At 46.1% G+C, this 12,535-nt stretch overlaps 1 protein-coding gene across 5 annotated transcripts in view; it reads left to right on the top strand.

Annotated features, from left to right (window-relative positions):
• The window catches only part of ATF7IP (activating transcription factor 7 interacting protein), an 813,149-nt gene that overhangs the window by 777,946 nt on the left and 22,668 nt on the right, over positions 1-12,535 (top strand). For 4 of the 5 annotated variants that reach the window (XM_069652710.1, XM_069652711.1, XM_069652713.1 and 1 more), the window contains one exon: positions 4,300-4,409. In XM_069652710.1, coding sequence (XP_069508811.1) covers positions 4,300-4,409 — 110 coding nt within the window. The remainder of the gene's footprint in view (positions 1-4,299; positions 4,410-12,535) is intronic. The other variant, XM_069652709.1, reaches the window with a different exon arrangement.

Raw genomic sequence — 12,535 nt, 5'->3', positions numbered from 1 at the left:
CAGACGCCTCTCACAGGGTTGTGGGGGAGGGGGGGCCTCACCTGCTTCAGCAGACAGCGCATGGAGTGTGGTCCCCACAAGTAGCATCCAACCATATAAATCTACTGGACCTATTAGCAGTGTTCAAGGCATTGAAAGCCTTTCAAACGCAACTACAAGGGAAGACGGTGCTGGTTCTGACAGACAGCACCACAGCCATGTATTGAACAAACGAGGGGGCACACACTCTCCAGGGCTATCCAAGATGTCCCAGAACATTTGGATGTGGGCTCTCAGACACAAGATGTTCCTACTGTCAGAACCACGTTTCAGGAGAACTCAATCTTCTAGCGGACGTGCTCAGCAGAGATTTCCCACTGCCCGTAGAATCTGAAGGGCGTCTGCGCGAAGACCTCGTATCCAACATTTTCGCAGAATGGGGCTTCCCAGAGATAGACCTGTTCACAACTCTGGAGAACGCCCAATGCCAAGACTATGCCTCCAGGTACCCCCAGAACCGCTCCAAGGGGAAAGGTCTCTGGATAACATGGTCAGGGAAATGTGTTTACGCTCCCCCCCCACCCCCTGACTCCCCTACTCAACAAGATAGTGCACAAGATGCACCAAGAACCATAAGGATATTGGTAGCCCCATGTGGGCCCACAAACCCTGGTTCGCTCATCTAATGGAATTGTCCCTCTCCCCACCAGTAGAACTACCCTGCCCCTACAACATGTCTCAGGACGGGGGGGGGGGGCACAGACCCTACACCCATGCCCACAAACTCTGAACTTGGCGGCCTGGCTCCTGAGGTCATAGTTTGGACACATTCAGCTCCCTCAGAGATGCATGGACATACTCAGGGAGGCCAGAAAACTGAACACCCGCTATTGCTATTCCAGCAAATGGAAACCGTTTGTCATCTGGTGTAATACCAAGGGCGTCAATCCTATCGATTGCTCACACACACACATTGTGCTGTACCTAACCCATTTGTTAGATACAGGGTTGGTCTTCAATTCCCTAAAAATTCATCTGGCTGCTCTTTCAGCATACACCACGTCACAACAGAAGGTGTTGTGGTGGAAAATACTGGTGATTAAAGCTTTTATAGAATGGGTTAAGGGGATTTATGCTCCCATTTCTCACCCAGCTCCTGGATGGGATCTAAATGTGGTTTTAACCACTCATGGGATCTCCCTTTGAGCCAATGCATAAAGCAAGTCTAAGACCTCACTTGCAAGATGGCCTTCCTAGTGGCTATCGCTTCTATTTGAAGGGTTAGTGAACTACAGGCCCTTTCTGTTCTAGACCCTTTTGTGACAGTCCACAGGGATAAGGTAGTTCTGCGCACTCAACCCAGATTTGCACTTAAATTCATCTCGAAGTTCCATGTGAACCAATCGATCGAACTACCTACCTTTTTCCAGAATCCCACTAGCATGGCCGAAAGAAGCCTACACACACTAGATGTGCGCAGGGCAGTCCTGGAAACTAAACCACTGTTTTGGTTTCAGTGGCAGCTGGTAGAGAAGGGGGATCCTGTCTCTAAATCTGCTATCTCAAGGTGGATTGTCAAATGCATCACACTGTTACGCTCTTGCTAAGAGAGAACTGCCCTTCAAGCCTAGAGCGCACTCTACTCGGGGCACTGGGGCTTCCATAGCATTCATTGCAAATGTTCCCCTAGAGTCCATTTGCAAAGCGGCAATCTGGAGTTCTGTACACACCTTTTAGAAAACACTATTGCTCAGACACTCATTCTGTTCTCCACTGTTCCTTCTAACAACCCACCTCCAACCCCGGGTACTGCTCACTAGTCTGTGCACAGCATGTGATTCTAGGCAGATTAACAAGTATCAGAAGACCTGCATTACTCACCGTAATACCTTTCTGATGATTGTATCTGCTTCGAATCACACGCGTCCTCCCTGCCTCCCCGCTCTGGGTGGAAGGAACATAGACTTCTTACTACTTTCTCTCTTCATGTACTCGCTCACAAAAGCCTTGGGCTCCCTCATGGCAGAAAAAATACAATTGGAGGGACCTCGGCGCGTGAGGGATTTTGGGTACACTACACGTCACGATGGGGATTGTGTTACAGACACGCTATGCCAACGTCCCTTTTCGGTCCCCGAAAGACCAGATGCAATACTCCGCGGTTACCACTGGATGTCGGACCATATGCACAGCAAATGAATCTAAGCTGATACAATCCTCAGAAATGCTATTAAGGTGAGTAATGAATGTCATTTATACTATAACTGTGTGTTTACTTGGACGCTTGTATTTACTGTTTGCATTGTACAGCTCACATTACCCCTCTTAAGATGAGCCTGGCTGTTCAGTCACACTACCAACTTGTGTAGTTACAGGCCTATATTAAAAGGTGGGTTACCTAACACCAGTTGAACTGCACCAATTCTTACCTAACACAGCCTTCTACTAAGAGTCGAGTACTGTACTGCCTCAGTTGAATGGTTTTACTAAGCCCTTAGTTGGACTTCTGAAAGACTGTCTTAACACTGTATTAACTGTTATACTATTTTACATAAAGTAACCAAAGTAGAAACTTTGCCTTTTCTGCTGCTGCATAAGACTTTGTTCCCATCCTACACTGACTTTGATTTCTTGACTAGTTAGGAATTGGACTGCTAGAGCATTAGAAGCCCTGAAAAGTGTTGCTTAGAAGTGAATTACTGCTGCTAAATAACCCATTACCTTTCTGCAGAAACAGTGAAACTGTCATTACTGTCTTTTTCTGTAACAATTTTAAGCGCAACCAACTAGTATTGAAGCAGTCACCTATGAAAAGTATTGTTAATAATTCCTGTGTGTATTGGTTAGTTTACAAGAGTATTTACCTACCTTCCCTTGTGCGTATATAATAAGTGTCTATTTAATAACTCATGTGCAAAAAACTAGGTGAGGGGAAGGGACAAGGACAAATAATTACCAAGTCCAAGCAAAATGTTCTGGGGTTGACACAGATCAGCAAGATTATTAACATTTATAAAACTCTTACATAACATGCAGTAAATTGCTTAAGTGCCCAAATAAAAAGTTCACAGTTGAAAAATGTCAGCTGCCACCAACCGATGCTGGGCGCATTCTTATTGTAACCAAAAAGTTAAAGGAAATGGTTAGTGGGTACAAGGTATCCTAACCACACTTAACTTTTAAAGTTATGGGTGCATCATTAATCAAACAAGAAATCCACTAAGGGAGACATGGTCTTGCATTACTGGTAATCGTCGGGACTTATCATTGCAACCATAAGAGCAAGCATAAGGCAAGGGAAGTAACGTTGAGGGGTTTATTTAACCCCCACCAAATGTCAGGTCATGAAGCAAACGATAGCAAAAATATGGGATTTCCTATAGAAGTCTATGGGAGGAAAGCAGCAAAAAGAAAATGGACTTAACTGTCAATTATCATGTTCATCAACTAGGGTGACCTCTCGGAACCCTCCCGGAGGGCTGGTTCTGAAAATCCATCTTAACAGAGGTCATGAGGGGCATGGGGGGATCTTCCCCCTAAAAAGAAAACCCTGCAATAAATGCATTGAAACTGCTATTGTGTGTTGTACTGGATCCTGTTCCTTTCTATTCAGAAAGTCCACCGGGAAAACAAGTGCATTTTTATTGTCTTAACGTTGTGCAAAAAAGATGCCCATCTGAAAAGCAGGGCTATCCCGAGGACTAGTGCAGTCATATTTTTTTTTTATAGCGCAAACCTAGCTCTGAAGAAACAAAGTAACTAACTACTGTACTCCTAGTCAAGTCTGCTTTCCTTCATATAGCCATCACGCCACCATTAAGTCTCCAAAATTGTACTGAGAACAAACCTACTCTCTTTTACATCTTGTTGCATGCGAGAGGTAGGAGTGGTGCTGGGGATGGGAGTCGGGCATACTTTCCATTTTAATTTATAAAGCTGCTTTGCTTAGTTTTTCCAGTGCCCTTCCCAGGAACAATATCCTACAAGTTTGGTGGAAAGACTATGAATATTAGTCCCTACATACTATTTTCCAATCTCTTTTTTAAAGTATAGTTTTTATGAAGTTACCAGCTTGTTCATAAAAGTAGATAGCTTTAAAAAAATAGGCTCAATCTAGAGAAGTTATATATGCCTGTGGCTGGGTTTTGATGAGATGGAAACCTCAGCACTATTGCTTTACTTGTGAATTGCAGAGAATTTAAACCCTAGGGCTACTGAAATTTGGGCCATTTGACTACAAAGCTTAACATTACATAGGGCCTGCCAGTTCTATCATAGTTCTGTTTTGATATGGTGTATCTGTTTTTTTTGGGACTTTAGGAGTGACTGTCCGAATGCCTCAGACTGCATATGTGGTGAATAATGGAATGAACCTGGGATCTGGAGGGCCACAACTCACTGTACACCATCGACCTCCACAGGTATGCTTTGTAAGTTGAGTGTTCCTGAACAAACACACTTCTACTAATACTGTGGAAAGTCTTCAGTAATCATCCTGTATACAGAGGTTTGAGTGACCTTATACATCCTTAATAGAAGATTCTCCTTGAACGATTTCTACTTAAACTCCAATATGGTCTGTTTCCAAGACCCATCCAGAAAGTTCTACATCATACCATCTTCATTATAATCATATTCTTATGAAAATTGTGGCATGATTTTTATCTCTGAATGTTGTAAGTGGGGTAACAGAACATGGTTTACTAAGAGACATATTTCTCTTTGGTCCTGGCCCTCCTTACTTGCCAACTGGTTGGGAACGCCTGCATCCACAGGCGTGCCGGAAAAGCTGGCCGCAAAAGATAGCTATCACTTTGAAGGCGTGGGGCCTACGTCACGCGTGCTTCCCTCTGCGCGTCGTGCCCACACCTTACCCCTACGTCACCGCCATTCCACACCCAGATCCTGTTTTCCGCCTACTGGGCGGGTCAGAATTTTACTTCGCTGTGACTCCCTTTTTTTGGGATGTTACTTTTTGCTGTCCATCCCTTTTTTCCTTAGCAATTGGCTTTTCGTTTTTATTTCAATTTATGGTGCCTCCCTCTGCTTATGCCGTATGCGACTGGATTCAAGCATTGTAGTATCCATTGCCGGAAGCATTTCTCGGCCGATCCCATAAGGCTTCCGTCCGGTGTTTGGGTATACATCACCCGGTGAGTAATTGTCTTTTGCTGTGGGATTCACCTGCGGTCTCTGCGGACTCGTCTTCTCTCCATGTCACAGCTGGGACCAGTACCGAAGACTTAGTACGGAACAGAAGGGAGGCCGACATTGTTAAGGGGGGGGTCGTACCTTCGGGTGAGGTATGTGTTTTCAAGGGAAGACTGCCTCCTCAATTCGGAGGTCTTCACGGGACCGTTCAGAGGGAAACACTGAGCGTCTTCACCAGAGTACCTATGGGTGGGAAAACACTAGTACCAGGTGGGAAAGTGTTGGTTCCTCCAGGTGGGAATGGGTCTGAGAAGATCCACCTGGTAGCAGAATAATTATTTACTCCAGACAAAATTACTACGGTACCAGGGAAACGCTCTAATGACTCGGTAAACCGACCAGGCATGGGTTCTTTCAAAGAGGCGCACTCCTCCGGGGTGCTCTCAGTACACTCAGGACCCCCTGTATGTGCCACAGCTATGTCGGCTACTGCATGTGAAACCTCTGGTACTGAAGTACAACATCAAGCTCCTCGGTACCGAAGACGTCACATAAGTTGTAATTGTTCCAAATCTTTCTACAAACACGAGGAAAGTATTTAACAACCCTCTCTAATTACATCCACCTTAGAGAGACCGAGGGGCAGAAACCAGTCCAGAACCACTGTTCATGGCTATGCCAGGAAGAGAAAAAAGGGGCTCTGACTTGTAGCCCATTCACCCCTAAGGAGACTTGGCACCAAAACGGTTATGTTTAGTCACCCCTGTACTCTGATTCTCTCGGAACACCCTAGGAATTACTGAAATCGCTGGACCTTCTGGATTTATGTCTTGGTTCCATTGGAGGAAGTCCAGGGGCTGCAGTGTGTAGAGGTGACCTCAGTCCTACGGTGGCCCGGATCGGGTTTCCTGACATCTGGACACCCAGACCCACCGACTACTGGACCACCACTGTGTACTGCCAGGACACGACGCAAGGGACTAACGGCAATGGCTACTGTTGTCATTTATAGGAGACAATGAGCCGATAAAGATGCCAAGACGCAAGCACTGAGATGCGTCAGCCCAAAGTGAGAACACATTCAGATGCACTTTCATAAGCGTGGACAGACGGTCGTGGTTATTTATATAAACGGGGTGATTAGGCATACGATCAGCAGGAGTATTCAGCAGAAGAGGATGCAGTGGGGAGTTTGGGACGGCTATCCTTATGAAACCTGGTTGTCTCAGTTGGGCAGATTTCAAGCCTGAAACGTAAGCATAATTGTCAAACAAACCAATCGTGAACTTTTGTTTGGCAAAGCGTAGATGGCGTTAAGAGCCACAAAAAAAGCCAATAAAAATCCAAGGCCAAATAACAGCAAAGCTCTAGCAACAAGGAGCAGACTCCAATCGGCACTTCTTTCACCCCCATTCTTCATTAGGCCACCATAGCCAGCCAGTTCCTGTTATTTTTAAACTGCACACATCACCTTACCGTGACGTGTTGCACGGATACTTTGTCCCTTGTACTTTCTTTTGTAACTGTTAGGAGAGTTTTTTACTAAAGTCCTACTGGCAGTAAGACTTGAGTAAGCTATCCCAGTGATTTGTAGACACGTGCTCCGAGAAAGTGTTTCCGTCGGAGGACAAGATCTGTGCCATCAAGAGGGCCGCCAACCGCTTCCTCAGCAGATAAAGCGACCCTGGCATGGTGGTACCCACATCTCCTGGATCTTTTGGAGGTGGTCCTATTAGCCAACCCGAACACGAGACTGAAGAGGAGGAGGATTCAGCTGCACTTCGTGGCCTCATGGAACCAGCAGCTCCTCTCAATCTGAGATGATCAACGATCCTCCATTCCTCCACCCGTACCTAACATGGTAATCCAGGGACTGCAACCTACGGACAGGCAAGCCCTTCTGGACGCCCACCCCAGAGGGCACCGTCCCCACAGATTCCTCACTCGAGGGCTGAGGAGCCACCTTGGACGATCTCTCTGTCCACTGCCCCTGGACTCGACAGTAACAGGAATGCCACATCAGTTGGCTAGAGCTGAACGCCATCTGGCTAGCACTCGGGGCATTCCTACCACTTCTCAGGGGCAAGGTTGTCCTCATCCAGACAGACAACTCGACCAGCATGTACTATGTCAACAAGCAGGGAGGCACCAGATCCCCTCCTCTGTGCAGACTGGCAATCAGCATGTGGGAATGGGCCCTGGAAAACATCTACCTCACGGCAGTCCATCTCCCGGGGGAATCCAACCTGGTGGCGGACAGGCTCACCAGGCTGGGAGCGGACAATTGCGAGTGGCAGCTAAACAACCTTGTTATTCAGGAGATCTTCAACAAGTGGGGTCATCCCCAAGTGGGTCTTTTTGCCACCTGGCACAAGATGTACTCTCAGTTCGCCTCCTGGCAGGGACAGGGTCCCGGCTCCCTGGGCGATGCATTTTGGTTTCAGTTGAACGGCATGAGGGCTTACGTCTTTCCGCCCACTCCACTGATTCACAGAGTAATTTGCAAGATCAAGGAGTCTCACCAACTCAGCATTCTGATGGCTCCATGGTGGCCGGCCAGGCTATGGTTTTTGGAGCTCTTCAGCCTCTCGGAGAAGCCCCTGATTCATCTCCCGACAGGCCCCGCACATCTTCTTGCGCAGCAGGGGGGGCAAGGTAATCCACCCAATGTCAAAGAAACTAGCCCTCACAGCGTGGTTTCTGAGCAAGTAACGCTGCTGCACCTCAGCCTCTCGCAGGCTAATCTGGAAATCGTTCAGGGCGCAATGAGCAAGGCTACCAGGGCCCAGTATAAAAGCAAATGGACCAGATTCTGCCACTGGGCAGACTCCAAAGGCATTGATCCACTGGCATGTACTTTGAGCGACGTGCTCTTTCTCGGCGCACCTCGCCCACTCTGGCATGCAGGTTGACACTTACCGTACATACCTCACAGCCATCGGAGCTTACAGGAACTCTGAGGAGGGGGATCCTCTCCTCCAATCCCATCATCAAACATTTGACGGGGCTAATGAGGCCCTACCCGCCCGTCAAGAGGCTGCACCCGGTGTGGGACCTCAACATAGTCTTGGGTGCCCCGGCGCACAAACCGTTCGGGCCAATGGTGTCCGCTGACATCAGGCTGGTCACCATCAAGATGGCCTTGCTAGTCGGACTCACCTCGGCTCGTAGAATTGGCGAAATCCAGACGCTGGTCGCCTCTGAACCATATACTACCTTTCACAAGGACAAAGTAGTCCTGCGGACACACCAGCACTCCTGCCCAAGGTCCGTCTGCTTTCCACTGAATGAGGAAATAGTCCTTCCTACGTTTTTTGCTGATCCCTAGGACGAAGCACAGAGAGTGCTGCAGTGCCTGGATGTCAGACGTGCCCTGAAATTTTACTTGGACAGGACAAAAGCTTCCGCAAATCGGACGCCCTGTTCCTCACTTTCGGAGGCTCAAGACCAGGCTATCGGGCCTCTAGGTCTTCCATATCCCACTGGATGGTCTCTGCCATCAAAGAGGCGTACGAGGGCCAGCACAAGCCACTTCCGGCCACCATACACGCCCACGCAGTCAGGGCCAAGGCAACAGCCATCGCATTCCAGCGCCATGTCCCTTTAGCAAGTCATAAGCAGGGCGGCCACTTGGGCCACTCTCTCAGCTTTCTGCAAGCATTACTGTTTGGATGCCGGCTCTATATTTGATGCAGCTTTCGGACAGGCGGTTCTCAGGATCCTATTTGCTTAAGGGGGGTCTCCACTTCACCCTGGGGCTACATTCAGTTGTAATCGCCCATGCAGTATGGAGGAAAGAAGACTATGGACTAAGAGTGCCTTAGTCATTACGGTGAGTAACTTATAATGTATTCCACTGAAGGTGGTGTGTGCTAATTTCTCGGGCCATAGAGTTTTGGGAGTGACACTGAGTATCTCTCATTAGTAACTGTAGTTACTTGAGAATTTAGAAAAAGAATCTTAAAGGAGGACCCTAAGGGTTCCCAGCAACACTGCCCATAAGGATCTGTGTGCTGCAGTATAAAACACCAATGTTTTTAAGAGCTATGGAGGGGACAGACTCCATGGTACAGGTGAATGAATGCAAAGGATTCCACCGAGGTGCTGTGTCGATGCCTGTCGACTCGATGTTGACGTCATCACTGTACATATAGCACGTGCTGCAACCGTTGGCTTCAGTTCAGTTTTTATGCATACTTTCAGTATTCTTTTTGGGTGTACCTTACGTAAGGCAGTGTTTCACCCTGAAAGTATGTAAACTGCAATAAAAAGAAAATTGTACTGCGGGATAGGTTTGGGCTGAGGAATAAGTGTGAGGAACATCCAAACGAAAGTTACCACGAGGTAAGTAACTTAATGGATTGTGTCCTCTCACAAATCGTCTGGTATGCAGTTTATTTTGATGTAGATGTGGCGGCCTGTACCACTATACTTTCTGGAGTGAGATGCTTGCTTATATAAAAGGGGGTCATTGCTTTGAAGTCCTGCATTTGCTTGACAATTGGCACTGACCCGCCTTTGTAAGGCTATATGGAAAGGAAGAATATGGTGGTCCTCGGGTCCCTTATCTAAAATATCTGTTAGATCATCCTGCTCAAAATGTGGTGCAGGTCTACTCCATCCTAGATATTGAATTACTGCAGACATTAATTGTCTGTACTACCCATCAGCATGGACTGAGGGGGTCTGGTCTTCCAAATTCAATTTCGGGAGAAGTGTCTATCCCACTTGCAGTTTGCAGCGTCTCGTATGGATCTTTCATCCTTGACTCTTCTGATACCAGAGCCTCTGGAATAGCTTGTGTCCCATATTGCAACCCAATGGTGTTGTGCGTTATCAGCTGGCCCGCAAGTATGCCCAGATCAATCTTGGGAAAGTTAATTACCATCACATACCGTAAAAAAAGTTTTATTTAAAAAAACACCTTGATACTTATGGTATACAATCCAAAGTATAACCTTATTTAGATTATCATAAGCAGTCAAGGTGAGTCAAACCTATAACACATTCGGAATGGCATGAAGCTATTCTTAGGGGGGGAGGGGGAAGTACAGTAGGTTTCTTTTAGATTACATTAATTTAATTAAGGCTATTAGGCCCTATGTGTTATAACAGTGTTCTTCATTTTCAGAGTCTGTTATACCAACATTGGTTACAAGTATCTCTTGCAACCTGTGTAACTTTTCTTCTTTCAAGAATGGATACAGTTACCTGACCAATATCACTTTTAAGAACACAGTTCAAAGGCAGTAACTTAACCTGTATACTACCTAGAGGCCTAAAGCTAGGTATGAATACAGTAAACTATTAGGAGTGCCCTAGAACAGTTTGGGGAAAGCACAGACCAGTATTAGTTTTAGAAGAGCAGCAGTACTTCAAGGTCAGTATAACCTATTGAGGTTTAACCTAGTACACTATTTCTAATCATAGGAATAGACAGTTTCACCAATGATACTTTTCTGAGGGAAGCAAGAACTCTTATTTCGAGGGGATTGGGTCCTCCGACGTATTCCATATCTATGACATGTAATCACCACAGCTGTGCTGATTACATGTCATAGATATGGAATACATCGTCGGACCATCCCATCGAAAGAACGTTACCAGGTAAGAAAGTAACTTGTTCGTCTATTTTAGAAGTGCCCTATTGCAGTTCATGGAAAGCATAACCCAGTTATACACTTTTAGAAATACGCAAGGTATTTCAAGGTAAGCAAGTAACCTAGTATATTTTTAAGAGCAATTCATAGTTAAGTATTACTACAAGACTGTTTTAGAAATGCACTAAGCAGATCATGGAAAGCAAAACCCAATAGTACACTTAAGAACACCCAATAATTCAAGGTAGGCAAACCCTATTGGTAAGCTTTTACACTCATTCAGTTAAGAATAATAAAACAGTACCAACACACTTACTTTTAAGAAGAGTAGAACACTTGTCAAAGTAAGTAAAGCAATGTATATACTTTCTAAAGGCGCAACCAGGAACTTCAAGATGAGTAATAACTTTTGTAACACTTAGTAACTTATTCTGTTTCAGAGATACCGTTACCACACTAACTCCTTTACAAGTAAGTACTTTCACACTTGCTATAGTTTTCACAACAGAAGCCTTATCTTTTATAGTCCTTCCCTTTTCTTGGAGCCAGCTGTAGTGTGGTCAGGATAGGGTTCAGAAGTGTTCAGCGACTTCACAGAAGGCTCTCTAAATCCGTCCCAGCATTAAGCCTGGGCGAACGGTATGGGCAAACTCCCAACCACACAAATCACCCACTCAGCCTCACAGGATTCACACAAAGCTTAAGTTAAGTATTACCCAAGCCCACACAGGAACATAGGAGAGAAGGAGAGCTTCTGGGTGGCAGCCTTCAGGATGCAGCAGCACAGACCCGGTCCCTGGATTCTTGGTCTGGCGACTGAAAAAATAGACACTGGCTGGCAACTTGCATTAGCAGTTGGAGAGTTGGCTTCCAGCAAAGGATTCTTCCAGGTTTCTCGTGGCTCTGTGGATTTGGCACCCTTTTACAGTCAGATTCACGCCGAAACGCTGGTGGACCTCCAGAGAGACAATTCAAATCCCAGATGTCCCCTCACCAGAGTGCTAGACCGAGAGTGTGAAGAGGATCCGACCGGCGGCATTCGTTCTTCATCGGGTACCAGAGTAAGCTTGCCATTGTAACAAACATGTTAACCGGTCAGTGAGAAAGAAGATACCATTTATCTCCCCAGCACTCCACATAAGGTGGTATGTGCTGGTCTCGTATATAAAAAGTAAAGGGGGTGGAAATCCCACTTTACCCATGGGAATAGTAGTTCCCCCCGCAAGGTATAGTTAAGAGAAATTAAAAAAAGGAAGCCCGAAGGCAACCCAGCAACACTTCACATAAGATGCCTTGTGCTTGCCATAGTTAAATGCATATAGCCTAAAGGTTATAGGGAACTACAAGTCCATACATACACTATGGAGAGACATAAAAAGGTTGCCCATAAAAAAACAGTAACAAAATTCCCACTCACCCAGGAAAAAAGTAAAATGTTCTGGGGTTGACATAGGAGAGGAAGATTTATCACAAATATTGAAAATCTTACATAACACATATGTATGCTCCAAGTTCTTTGTACCTTCGTACAGCTCTCCCTTCTAAGAAAAGCCTGACTGATCTGTTCACGCTACCAAATTGTGTAGTACAGGTCTATACTAAGAGTTGAAGTTTACTGTATTGCCTAAAGGCATAGTTTTATAAAGTCCCTTGTGTGGACTTTAGAAAAACTATCCTAACACACATGCCCCAAAAGCGCACACTACACCCGCAGTCTTCAAACTAGAGAGTATGCCCTGTTGAGGTGTGGGGGGGGTTGCGCTAACGGATGCCGGGAGTGGGGGCTCTGTGGATGGGGGATATTT

This window comes from Ambystoma mexicanum, chromosome 3p (assembly GCF_040938575.1).
Source record: "Ambystoma mexicanum isolate Mex_15411 chromosome 3p, UKY_AmexF1_1, whole genome shotgun sequence".
Taxonomy (NCBI): Eukaryota; Metazoa; Chordata; class Amphibia; order Caudata; family Ambystomatidae; genus Ambystoma; species Ambystoma mexicanum.
This window is presented reverse-complemented; position numbering and strand designations above follow the sequence as displayed.